Below are 14,553 nucleotides of genomic sequence, written 5' to 3' on the forward strand. Positions count from 1 at the left end.
AGTATATTTATTCTTTTAGTAGATGCAGCTAAATTTGATTGATTTGTAGGAAAAATACCACTGCAACAGTAAACCCTTACCTGCAAAATTTTCTCAGTATTGCTATTAATTTGTTCTGGTAAATATTTCAACTTTGTCTTTGAATTTACTTTTGCTAACCAGGATGCAACACATTTTATGCTTTCACCAGCTTTGCTTATAAATATTTTCATGTTGTTTCTAATTATCTTTCCTGTATTTAGAACAGGCATTGTTTAGAAGGTTTGCCAACAAGGAAGCTAGGAACGTGCGGGATGAGCCGTGGTCAGGCTGGACAGGGGGTGGGAGCACTTTATTATCCTGTGGCAGGTTGCCACGGTTGATGGGAAACTTTCTCCCATCTTCCCTTTGACTTTGTCTTAATGCTCTTCCTTCTGTATCTCTTTGGAATTTACTCAGCATGTGTGTGTTACATGCTAGTGAGTTAGCCCGGACTCCCAGGGACCCTATGAATGGGTGATGTCCACAGTGGACTATCTTTAGCATCCTTCTCAGCTCTGTAGACTCATATCGATGGTTTCTTTATGGAATCAACCCATCTGATATTTAGTCTTCCACTTTTTCTGCTGCCTTCCATTCTTCCATGCATCATTTTTTTCCAAAAAAAAACCAAAAAAACCTGCCCTCTCATGATGTGCCCAGAGTAGTATAGCTTTAGTTTTGTCATTTGCCTCTAGTGATAGTTTAGGCTTAATTTACTCTATAGACCCACCTGTGTATCTTTCTGACAATCCAGGATATCCACAGAGCTCTGCTACAACACTGTATTTCAGTTAACCAATTTAGCCTACTAAATGACATACATGCACCAGCTAGATTTGGGGGGAAAAGTATTTAGTTTACCTAAAGTCTGTTGACTCTGCCTCTACAATGTTAGGTCTCTATTAATATTTTCACATAATTATTTTTTAAAGATACAATAATAACTCCCCATTTAAACTTCAATACTTCATTAGTATGTATATAAATTTGAATAAATATGTAAGGAGAGTAAATTTACTAATATTTAGTCTAGAATCTGGTATCAAAAACTATTAAAAAGATCTACTGAAAGTATATTAACTGTATTTATTAAAAATTTAAGTTTTTGTCATTTTTAAATAATGAAGGTGTTTGCTACCTGCTTCTGTCCTTTAGTGCACAGCCACCTGTGGACATGGGTATCAGATGCGTGCTGTGAAGTGTGTGGATGAGCTGCTCAGTGCCGTGTTGGATGACAGACTGTGCTATGGAGCTAGTCGCCCCAGTGACAGGCAGGTAAAGGACACCTCTTCCTGGATTTTAGAAAAGAAAGATTTATGATGCAGGAGGATTATTGATGTGTTAAAATTATTTCCACATGTATTTTCCCCACTATATGCCTTATGAACGTGTGTGTGCATACTCGCCAGAGAGAACTTATTGTCGTTGGTTTTGCCAGCCTTATAGCTTTAGTATTGCTTTTTTAATTCTTTATCTGCCATTGGATCACTCATTTAAAGTATATCTCCATCCTTTGAATTGTAGAAGCAGGACAATATTATAAATACCATGAACTTTTAAAGTGTGTGGTACTGTTTAAGGTAGTGTGTGTTCATTCAAAACGTTTCAGTTCAGTGATATTTTTGGACTATTGCTCTCTTCTTTTTCAACCATCAGAACAAAACAACCCAAACTTGAGGATTCAGAGTGATACTATCCACTTCAAGCCCTTGATAGTACTTTATACTTTTTTTTTGGGGGGGGGGATGGGGAGACAACCCTTTCCATTGTTTGTTTGCAATTTAGTAGGAACTGTGCTTGAATTAGGTATGTGGGAGAAGAAATGAAGCATAGGATTTAATATACATCAGAGTGATTAGTTGATTGATGTTTTATAAGATCCATTTTTCTTTTGAACAGGACTGCATCATGATACCTTGCCCAGTTATCCCTAAAACTGGGACCACTTCATTACCAGCTGTTCCCATGGGAAAGACAGCACAGTGGCGATATGGTTCTTGGACTCCAGTAAGTGAATTTTATTGGGCAGTACAGTATTTCTACTATTGGAGGCTTTCAGGCATCGCCAAAGTGGTTGCTACAGATTTAACAAATTAATGTCTGCATTCATTCTCAGGTATTTTGATGGTTGGAAGGAGTTTGGGGTTTAGAAATAGGTAATTTAATGGCTAAATCCTGCTGTGCTTTTCAAGGACTTAGGTATTCTTAGGTTTTCTAGTTTCTAATCTACAAAATGGGGTAATATGTCACAGGTTGTGAGGGGAAGCAGATGGGACATGAAGCTTTTTATCAGCCTTGATTTAAACTACTGACATTTTCATGTTTTTCAAAACTGAAAGCTTTGCTTTAAGCATATGTGGTATATATTTTAAACCTTTGCATATTCTCTGAATCAATGATGGGTTCATATCTACTCTATTACTTAGGCTTTCTAAGATATCCTATCTAATAAAAGAGTAATATGAAAATTGACCATCACTCCAGCACACAAGATGGTTGTTCCCATGTGGACACAAGAGGGCTGGCAGGGGAGGGCTGTTGTGGGCGATCAGGCTAGCAGGGGAGGGCAGTTGGGAGGAACCAGGCCTGAAAGGGAGGGCAGTTGGGGGTGATCAGGCCTGCAGGGGAGCAGTTAGGAGTTGATCAGGCTGGCAGGCAGGTGAGTGGTTGGGAGCCAGCAGTCCTGGATTGTGAGAGGGATGTCTGACAGCCCTCAAGAGGTCCCAGATTGGAGAGGGTGCTGAGGGACACACCCTACCCTGTGCACAAATTTCATGCACCGTGCCTCTAGTTTTAAATAAATATTTTAGTGTTTTCTTATATAAAATGCTTTTAATATCTCTAATTTGCAAATAATCAGTATTCCAGGAAGTTGATTGAGTGTTTTATTCTCATTACCATAAATGTTTAATTTGTGAAACTTATGATCTAAACTGACTCGGGTATCCACTGCCCTGTCATTGACTCAGAAGGGATGCCAGGTGATAACATTTGTGATTTGATTTTTCAAGAAACTTGATGTTTTAGAAATTGGAGCAACAGCTATGTGTATGGGAAGTAGGAGAGGTACTATATAACACCTTGGTATCATTCAATTTTTTAAGTGTTCTGCATCTTGTGGAAGAGGCAACCAAGCCCGCTATGTAAGCTGCCGTGATGCTCATGACGGAATAGCAGATGAATCATATTGTGCACATTTACCTCGACCTGCTGAAATCTCCATCTGTTTTAGCCCTTGTGGGGAGTGGCAAACAGGGGATTGGTCACCTGTAAGTATTTTTATGAGAAAAAAATGAAATGAACAATTTAAATATAATTAAGAAGTACAATTGGCAGTTATAAAATAGTGACGGGGGATGTAAAATGCAGCATAGGGAATATAGTCAAAATATTGTAATGACTCGCAATGTGCCAGGTGGGTACTAGACTTATGGGGGAGGGATAACTTCATAAGTTATATAAATGTCTAACCACTATGCTGGCCACCTGAAACTAACATGATATTGAATGTTAACTGTAATTGAAAAATAAAAAAAATTAATATTGAGTATAATCTTGTAGTTTACTACATTACGAATGTTGTCTAAATTTGTGATCAGTGTTCAGCTTCCTGTGGCCATGGAAAAACAAACCGGCAAGTTTTATGCATCAAGTACCATCAGCCAATTAATGAGAATCACTGTGACCCTGAAGTTCGCCCTTCAGCCGAACAGGAATGCAATGTGGCAGCCTGCCAGCCCTCGTACAGCAACTTTCCGAGTTCCTCTGAGCAGCCAAACCATTTTCCAGGCAGGAATTTTCCACTAACTCACAAACCAGAAGATAATGAAAAGTGGGGGGTCCATCCATCAATCAGAGGAAACCAATGGAGAACAGGACCATGGGGTTCGGTAAGCCATCTTTATTGAGTTATATTAATTCTGTAATTTTGTTATATTATAGCCTTTTAACGGATATGTATGTAACGACATCAAGTGCTTTTAATGCTAGATTTATCTGAAGATCAATAATTTAAACCTTAACGGGATTAAGCAAATTTTGATTTAGATAACAAATCCCCAGAGTTCTTATTGAATTATACTAATGTGATGTTATGCTTACAGAAGAATGCACTTAAAAACAATCAGATTACAGTCCATTTTAATAAAAGCAAAAGGAAAATCTTTTAAGACTACAAAGGTTTATGAAAAAAACCCAGAAATTGGTAGCAGTGCAGCAGGCTGGTGTAAAAATATGATAAACTACAGAAGGTACGATTGTATTTCATATTTTACATGCGATTAATGACACAAAATAAACACAACAATATCAAAGTTAAGTAACATAACACTAGTTATTCCTTCATATTGAGACCTTAAAAATGTTAATTCCTTTTTACTTAATACTTAGGGAAAAGGTGAATTTCCTATTGCAAGCTTTTTTAAGATATCTCTTTTTCATGAATTTAATGACTCAGCATTATACAGATGCAAATTCTCCCCAAATTGGCATATAGACTCTATGAAATACCAGTCAAACTTTGACTCCTTGTGGGGGACTGAGACTGATAAGTTGTTTCTAGAATGTATATGAAAATTAAAAAGTCAAGAATAGTAAAAAACAAACACAAAAACACAGTCACCTTTTCATCAACAAACTCTAATGCAGCCCCTACGAAAGTTCAAGTGTTCTGACGTATTTTCTCAATTCAAATTATGATTCCAACAAAGGGAGTTTTTACGTGGGGAGTTTGAATTTGAGTCAAACTCGTAATTTTTTTCACCATGTAACTTCATGATGTGGATCTGTAGTTTTGTTTTGTCTTGTCAGTGCTCCAGCAGCTGTGCTGGCGGCGTTCAGCGTCGGGTTGTGGTCTGCCAGGATGAAAACGGACAGAGTGCCCATTACTGTGATGTGGACGCCAAACCCCCTGAGGCAAAGCATTGTGACACAGGACCCTGTCCACAGTGGAACTACGGGAGCTGGGGAGAAGTAAGTCAGAGCATTTCTTAAACTTGTGGAGAAGTACGACATCTCTGAAGACCAGAAGTTAAGCACTTCCTACTGTTAACTGATGGGTAATCTTACTTCACTACACTATGAAGAGAGATTTTTTTAAAAATTTTTATTGAGTTACTAAAACCGTGTTCTGCTTATAGATATCCTATCACTAGAGGCCTGGTGTACGAATTTGTGCACCAGTGGGGTCCCTTGGCCTGGCCTGTGGGATCGGGCCGAAACTGGCTCTCCAACATCCCTTGAAGGGTCCTGGAATGCGAGAGGGAGCAGCCCCGACCGAGGGACCCCACTGGTGCACAATCGGGGCTGGGGAGGGACACAGGAAGTTGGCCAGCCAGGGAGGGACCACAGGAGGGCTCCAGGGTGTGTCCGGCCCATCTCACTCAGTCCCGATCCGCCAGACCCCAGCAGCAAGCTAACTTACCAGTCGGAGCATCTGCCTCCTGGTGGTCAGTGCATGTCATAGTAAGCAGTTGAGTAGCCTTAGCATATTATTAGCATATCATTAGCATATTATACTTTGATTGGTTGAATGACCAATCAAACGACCAGACGCTTAGCATATTAGGCTTTTATTATATAGGATGGTATATATCACTCACTCATGACAGGAAATATATACTCCAGATTTTAAAACAGAATCTAATAAGGCTAGCCAATATGTCTATGAATCTAATGCCTTTCTAAAATTAGTATATTAATGTCTTAATTTCTTAGAAAATTAGATTGATATATAGGCCATGTTTATATCTTATTACTGAACTATTCATTTGCTAAATCTCTTAAACAGAGAGTTGACGATTATTGAGCACTTTATTTTTGTCCTGGCATTCTTCTAGTTACTTTGTATCTAAAGATAATTTTTAAAATGGTTATAATGAATAACAATCTTGCCTGTATTATGGGTGAGAAGAATGAGGAAGAAATTGGCATTGGATGAATAAAATAAACCACCTAATTTAATTAGTCAAATGTTTTTGTTTCATAGGAAATTTGGAATTTATTTTTAAAGATACACTTCTGACCAATAGCTTATATATATCAAGTAACATGTATATTTCTCAACTTAGATATGTTTATTGTGAATATTCAAGTAATATGAAAAATTATGTAGAGAATAGAGACCCGGTGCACAAAATTCATACACTCCGGAGTTGGGGAGTCCCCTCAGCCTAGATTGTGAGAGGACACAGGCCAGGCTGAGGGACCCCCACCAGTGCATGATTGGGGCCGGGGAGGGATACGCGAGGTTGGCCAGCTAGGGAGAGATCATGGGAGGGCTCGAGGGTCTTGCTCAGTCCCAATTAACCAGACCCCAGCAGCAAGCTAACCTACGGATCAGAATGTCTGCCCCTTGGTGGTCAGTGCATGTCATAGCGACTGGTCAACTGGTTGACTGTCTGCCCCCTGGTGGTCAGTGCACATCATAGTGAGCGGTCATTAGCATATTACGCTTTGATTGGTTGAACAGACAACCAGACACTTATCGTATTAGGCTTTTATTATATAGGATGAGAACTTTTAACATATTGATACATTTCCTGCCAGACTTCTGTTTTATAGTGGTCTAGAAATAGGGTCATATTACCTAGGCTGCTTTGCCACCTGCTGTCTTTATGTAATATATACTGAACATCTTTCCATGTGTATAAATTTAGATCTGCCTTATTAGCTTTCATAGCTACAGAGTAATCTATTGATAAGACACTGTACATTATGTAGTTAAAACTTATTAAGTAAGTCAGTTTTAGAGTCTATATTATAGATCCTTCATATTTTATTGAACTATCTTATGGTACTAATTCTCAAAATTTTGTCAATTTTTTAAATTATAGAAGAGTCTATATTATAGATCCTTCTAGCAAGAGTCTATATTATAGATCCTTCATATTTTATTGAACTATCTTATGGTACTAATTCTCAAAATTTTGTCAATTTTTTTAAATTATAGAAGCAATACTTTGACTTACTTTTTGCCCAGGAAGAAATGTTGACAATTATGAAGAAAGGATAAACTTTAAACTGTAGCATTACTAATTATATATTAAACATTGAATAAAGCAATATCATATTCTCTTTCAAGCCACATAGTTTTGAATTTTCTTCTTATTTTTAGTGTACACAAACATGTGGAGGAGGAATAAAATCAAGATTTGTTATATGTCAATTTCCCAACGGCCAAATGTCACAGGAGCAAAACTGTGAAATCTTGAACAAGCCACCTAGCGTGGCACAATGTCATGTTCATGCTTGCCCTGATGATGTCTCATGGCATCGGGGACCATGGAATTCGGTACGATAGTATTCTTCTTTTTAACCTTGGTGTTTTGTTTTACTGTGTCCCTTTTACTTTCATTTCCTTTTTTATGAATTATGATGCACACTATGTCTTCTCATTATTTTTTAAGGAGACCATTGGTCATCTTGGCTTGTGTTATTAAATATGATAGTTTGGAAGTACAATCTATTCAATTTCAAGTACTGTAATATATATAATGGTTTTATATGTATTTATTTTTTTACAAGTGAATTTTGAACCATAGTCCTATTCTAATTGAAATATTTTATTCTGGTACATCTTTCGCTTGCCCTCTAATCAAAAATGTTTACTATTTACATTTGTATCTAATGTTAATGTTGTGCTTGTAATAATGGCAAATTAAGGCAGTGTGTTGAGTGCATAACTGTATGTGGCTTTCTTTTGTCTGTCAATGTCTAGTTACTGATCCAAAAGCAAATAACATTCTTTAAAACTTTGTTTTTATCATTGTTAAACTTAGTATTTTGCTTTGAAATGTGAAAATATTATATAAAAGTAAAGACAGAGACTTTTACATTGCTAAAGTAAATTAATTGTTTACAGCTTGTTACATACATCATGGAAAAGTATGATTTATATAGTAATTTATATGAAAATTAATTTCTTCCACTGTGTGGAGTTACTGTGTTTTGGGGATGTTTTATTTTTTTTTTGTTTATTTTTTGGAGCCATAGACAAAATTTGTAAATATTGTTTGTGAATGGTTTATTTTTTCTAGTATTTTTCAAATATTCAGACTTTGAAGAACAATTAATTTATATATATATTTTGAAATTAGCATTTTGGTCACTTTTGATATTTTAAGTCATGAATAGCCAAGTATACTTCTTTCAGGTGAAAACTGATTTGAGTCTATAATCTATTTATAATTAAATTTATACAACTAAACTACAACTAATTCTGCATTTGAAAAATAATTATAACTCTGGTTTTATAACCAATTTTGATGTGTACAGTTGTTTTTCTTTGTCCAAGTCAAAGCGTTACAGTGATAAGTAAACCCATGTTTCCACTTACGCTATTTGAGAAGTGCTAGTACATGTTCTAATTTAGGCAGAAATTCATCTTTACAATCAAAGTGTGACTGATGATATAAAACATCCGAACATTTTAACTTCATAGGAGGATCTTAAAGTTGTGCATCAGAGTGCCATCATTTTGTGGGAATTAACGAAAGACATATTTTGCCATAGAAAGCATCTACATGTATACTTCATATAAAGTTTACTGACCATCTACTATACCCTAGGCCAGTGGTTCTCAACCTTATGGCCCTTTAAATACAGTTCTTCATGTTGTGACCCCAACCATAAAATTATTTTCATTGCTACTTCACAACTGTAATGTTGCTACTGTTATGATTCATAATGTAAATATCTGATATGCAGGATGGTCTTAGGCGACCCCTGTGAAAGGGTCATTCAACTGCCAAAGGGGTCGCGACCCATAGGTTGAGAACCGCTGCCCTAGGCTCTAGGCTACAGAGATAGTAAAGAAGTTTCTTACTCCTGTGGAGTGTACAATCTAGTTGGAGAGATTTAAAATACTATAGAAACAACACAAAAAGGTATCATTTTTTTGTTAGTCATCTTAGATTGAAAATTCACTTTCTCTTTTCTAGATCTCTACATTTTCTTTCATCTTATTGGTTTTAGTTTGCAAGAGTAGGTTTTAATAAGGCTATGGGTTGCCCTCTTGGAATTTTGCCCCAATTAGGAAAGCAGACTCCTGACCACTAATTAGACATTGAATCGTAATGGCATTTGTTTCTGAGCACAAGGTTTTATTTTCCCTACTCATTCATGGCTTCATTAATTTTCAGAGCATTAAACATTTACATAATGTCTTCTTCTTTAGGCTAGTTATTGAAGTACCTAAAAAATCAGTGTTTTTGAGTTTGATTTTCTATGAAAGGGGTCAGCAAACTACAGCCAATGGGTTAAATCTGGCCTACGGCCTCTTTCGTAAATAAGTTTTATTGGAACACAGTGAAGCACGTTTGTATGTGTTATCTATGGCTGCTTTTGCACTATTAAGCAGAGATGATTAGTTGCAATAGAGACTGTATGGCCCTCAAGGCTGAAATATTTACTATTTGGCCCTTTCTGGGAAAAGTTTGCTGACTTCTGTCTTACTTAATAAACTTTAAAATGCTTTTAAAATTTAACATAAAATGTAATTATAGTTATATAGAATATTAGAATTACAAATGTTCATTTGGGGTCAGTTTTAGATTTATTAACTCTTTGTTTCATTTTTTAAAACCACTTAAGGTCTATCAACCTTCTCTATCTAGTCTCTGTAGTATTCACAGAATTTTATTCCAGGTTTATGACATATAATTGGTCTTTATCATCACGTAAGTTTAATGTGAACAGTTTCACACATTTACATATTGTGTTGGAATACGTGATATTCCAATATATTAGTGTCATGCTTGTTTTTGTATGAAAATGATATCATAAGGGAAAAACCTTGAATGTTCATTAAAGTCCTGTGAAGATGACTTCTTCAGTATCACAAAAACAAATGAACAAGGAAACAATAATAGCCATAAATTACAAATAGTAAGACAGAAGTACACAATTCATTGCCTACTGCATATCTATTCCAAATGGAGTTCATTGAATAATTCAGTCTTTGCACTAATGAAGAAATGTAATCTTTATTTTTCTGATAAATTGAAGGTGAATTTTAAAAATCACAAATGTTTATATCAGAATTTTTACAAACTTATTTATTTATCTTTATATGTATTATATATATATTCCTAGAGTTCCTGGATTTCTTTTATTATATGGAGAATTTCACTCCTTAAATTAGCCTTTTATATTAAAAGGGTTTAAGGAATCTGAAGTTTTGTTAAAATTAGATATAACCTTTTACCTCTTTCAGTTTTGCTACATATTAGCCAAACTTCAGAATACCTCTTATTAACATATCAGTTTAATATTCTTTCATGGATAATTTTAATTTTAACAGGTCCTGTTCACTAGATTAGAAAATTAAGAATGTGTATGTATACGTATGTGTATACATATACATATATATCAGTGTCATGAAATTTCAGAAACACTTTTCATTTTAAAGCAAAATTAAAAATATGAAGTGCTAAATCATTAAAGTGTAACTAAGAAGAAAAGTTGTTACTGTACATTTAAATTTTCTCCATGTTGTGGGAAATCTTGTAATAACAACTATGATTAAAGAAAGGAATAAATAAGTCTTAACCTATGTCTGTTAATTTAATGATTACTTTTTGGGATTAGTCAATGTAAAATGATTGTATTTTAACCCTTGTTATTAATAACATGTGTTGTGGCTTTGTGCTTTGCATAATTCATATGTATATGTTGTATTTTTATTCCTTGGATTAATACCTAAAATGTTTTAAGTCACTGAACAAATCTTTTGTTGTAATGAATGCCTCCTTTCTTTTGGTGGTATATTTTCCTTAAATAACAACTTTTCATTTCTATAATTAAACATTTAATTGTTGAATAGTACATGTTTTTATAATTTTACTTAGTATATATATAAGCTGCTGCTATTTTTCAGATAATTTTTTAGAAACTAACATTGATATTAAAAATATATGATTTGTTGTTTAGTTATCAATTTTTAAATACTAGAAATTTTATAATTTCCTTTTATATGTTATAAACAATAAAAATTTGATACAAAGTACTTAGTACATTAAAAATAAATGTGCTTATGATCAAGATAGTCTTTAAAAGGTAAGTGAATTTTTACTTTCTCTCTTTCATATATATATATATGAAATATTACACATAACATCAAACTGTTGCAACAAATGTTCTTTAAATAAATTTATATTAATCTCTGTATTTTTCCACTAAATCTCATTTAAGTGATTCATTTTCCTACATGTTTTTATTCCCTACATAGAATGAAATTATATTTGATAAGACAAACAATGAGTGCTTCAGTGTGTTCTGGGACTGGTGATGTGCCTAGAAGAAGTAAAGAGAGTATTCTTTTCCATTAAAGATTGTTGTTTTTGCACAAAAATAAGAAAATTGTTTTTAAAAAATGAAAATTCAATACTTGAACAAGTTTGATTCTGGCACTTTCCCTCAAAGTGTTTTTTTTTAAAAAGAATAGACTTCTGAAGCATCTTGTAATTTATATATATTACATACATATATATAACATATATAAGCTTGTATACACACACACACACACATATATATATATAAATTTCTATATAAAATATAGTGTGTATACTAAATATACATACAGAATGCAACAGAAGCACTTCCAGAAGTGATTAGTGGTAGCAGCACACACCCAGTAAATCTGCAGTTTTGATTTTAACAGCTTTGAGTAACAAAAGAACATTGAGGGTCTGAAAAGAGGGGTTAGGTTGCTTGAGTCAACTGCTATTATGTAATTGAGTGACCCTTATATATTTTTATAATATATTTATACATTGCAAACATATTTAATATGTAAGTATATTTTGTGATTTGTAGAATATATACAAATGTGGATTTAAAAATATAAGGTGATTATATACTATTAAACATAATTTTTACTTTATGGATAACACTTCTCTCACTGAAGTATTGTTATAATTATCTCATTTTTAAGAAAAATGATAGAATGTTTTATTAATTTTGAAAATTGTATATCAACACTATTCTAGCAGTTCAAAAATCTGGTTGTTTCAATATGTGATATCAGTAGCTTCCATAGCTGAAAAATTACCTTGCAAAATACACACCTTCATAAAGCCAAGTTTATTACTAATGCTCCTTTCATATACTAATAAGTGATTTTAAATCCAGTATACTAATTATTCAAAACATTTGTTGAAATTTGTCTCACAAACTTTCAATTTTCCCTGATGTCATTCAGTTCTTGAAGTACTGGAAAGAGTAATATTTTTATATTTTAACAAATGGCATTCATGTTTGATACAAACTTTGAAAGATTTGGAAGCTATTTAAACAGATGAGAAAATTTTCCTTCAAAGTTTTAAATATATGGGTTTCTGAGAGTTTTTTTATAGTTGGCATGCTGTTAATGATAACATCATATAATACTAGAAATTATAAAATTTTCCAAAAGCTTTCTCATTCACTCTTAAATATCTCGTTTACCTTAAAGGATAAAAGATGGGTCTTTTTTAAAAATTACCTATTAAATATCACATTTTTATAACTATCATAGGAAAAAAATTAGCAAATGTGGAACAAGCTTCTTTTTGTAGTGGAAAAATTAGAAAAGTCATGATAATTATGAGATCAGTCAAGTTTGTGTTTAAAGAGAGTAAAAAACTTGAACAATGAGCCGAGTTAATTTGAGAGCAGTGGGATTACAAACTGCAGGTTCAGGGCCCATTTGATGGAACATAACTTGATTTTATATATTAGTCTCATGTAAAAGGATTTAATTTTGCTTTCATCAAGAGAAATGTAAACTTTCATTTACCAAAAGAATTTGAAGATATTCTTAAGAATATCATGTTAACTATGAAGTTTATCCTAAATCTTGTAGTTGAGTGAGTTGTGGGGTTAGAATGCCCAGGCTCAAGTCCACTCCTATTTTGTAACTGAGTGACCTTTAGCAATTTACTTAACATTTCTTAGAGATTATTTGCATAGTCTAGAAATAGTAGCTACCTAAAGAAGACATTTTATTAGGGTTCAATGGAACAGTAGGTAAAGTGGTTGGCATGGAGCGTGCTACAAAAAGGCTCAATATATTTTGCTTGTCATTATCACTTACCCAATAATAAGTAGATATTTCCTAGGAATTCACCCAGGAGCTAAAAGTCCAAATGCAGTAGCTAAAGCTAATAACACGAGAGCCACTGAAGCAAGTTATATTCTAGTATGAGAGAAATCAGTTTGAACTGGAGTGTCTTTTTTAAAAATTTTTATGGAAATAAAATAACCAGCAGATTTGAAGTCATAAAGGTACAGTTTAATGAATTTCCCAAAGTGAACACACATGTGTAGCCTGCACTGAACCCAAACATAGTGGCCCCAGAAATTCACCCACGTATCCCCTTAAAGTCACCCACAAGGTAACCCCTATTCTGACATCAAATATCATAGGTAAGTTTCCTGCCTTTGAACTTTATCTAAATGGAACTTAATTTGCTTGTGAGAGAAGCAATGTTGGGTTTGTTTGATTCATTCATGTGTGTAATTTTAGTTTCTCATTGCAATCTAGTATTTATTGTATAAATTGAATAAATATGATTTGTATGAATATTTATTTTCCACTTGACAAGCATTAGGGATTGTTTTTAATTTGGGACTTACAAATAATGCTGTTAGGAATGTCTTTTGGTGAACATGCATATGTAGATCTATTGGATATGTAGCCAGGAGTTGAATTGCAGGATTTTAGTGTAGGCATATGTTCAGGTGTAGTAAATTGTATCAGACAATTTTTAAGGTGGTTGTATGAGAATTCCAATTGTTCCACATCCTTGTCAACACTTGGTATTATCAGACTTTTAAATCTTAGTGATTCCAGTAGAGGTATGGTGGTATTTTTTGTGTGGTTTTATTTTGTATTTTGTGATGCCCAGTTAATGTGCCTCTCCTTATTGCCACAGAATTCTTCTTTTCTGAAGTACCAGTTGAAGTCCTTTTTCTGTATTTTTATTGAATTTTCTGCTTTATCTTATTGACTTGTAAGAGTTAAATTTTTGCTCAGAGGATAAGTGCCTTGAGGGATAAATGTATTGAAGAATAGCTTACATTTCAGTCTTCTGTCATTCAGTCTCGGCCATAGCTCCTAAGAAGTAGCAATAGTACAGGAGTTTCCACTTCTTGCCATTAAGTAGGTAGATGAGTGATTCAGGCAAATATGAGGAAAATAGCTTATGTCTATAGTGAATGTTTATTTTTAATGACATAAAAGAAAAACTTTGAAAAGTTATAACTTCCTACTTTGCTATTTTAAGAGAAGAACAATTAGCCAGTTTCTTTTCCAATTATTTTTAAAAATCCTAATTTATAATCTTCATGAATTTCTATTTTAATTCATTCAGGAGATGTTTACATAGCAGTTACTGTGTATTAGTGATAATTACTAGGTGTGGAGAGTAAATCAGGACATAATGTTCATGGTACAGCAGGTAAGAAAAAAATTTAAAAGATATTAAAACAGATGATAAATTATTTTGAGACTAATGTTCCATTTATTTATATTTAATCTTTATGTTAAAAGTA

General features: G+C 33.7%; 1 protein-coding gene across 1 annotated transcript in view; it reads left to right on the forward strand.

The window, feature by feature from the left end:
• ADAMTS20 (ADAM metallopeptidase with thrombospondin type 1 motif 20) overlaps window positions 1-14,553 on the forward strand; it is a 170,624-nt gene that overhangs the window by 101,615 nt on the left and 54,456 nt on the right. The window contains exons 21-26 of the mRNA XM_015558559.1: window positions 1,177-1,296; window positions 1,921-2,028; window positions 3,126-3,290; window positions 3,621-3,911; window positions 4,831-4,992; window positions 7,136-7,312. Of these exons, the coding sequence (XP_015414045.1) occupies window positions 1,177-1,296; window positions 1,921-2,028; window positions 3,126-3,290; window positions 3,621-3,911; window positions 4,831-4,992; window positions 7,136-7,312 (1,023 nt within the window). The remainder of the gene's footprint in view (window positions 1-1,176; window positions 1,297-1,920; window positions 2,029-3,125; window positions 3,291-3,620; window positions 3,912-4,830; window positions 4,993-7,135; window positions 7,313-14,553) is intronic.

The sequence above is a fragment of the Myotis davidii genome, unplaced genomic scaffold, assembly GCF_000327345.1.
Source record: "Myotis davidii unplaced genomic scaffold, ASM32734v1 scaffold290, whole genome shotgun sequence".
Lineage (NCBI taxonomy): Eukaryota > Metazoa > Chordata > Mammalia > Chiroptera > Vespertilionidae > Myotis > Myotis davidii.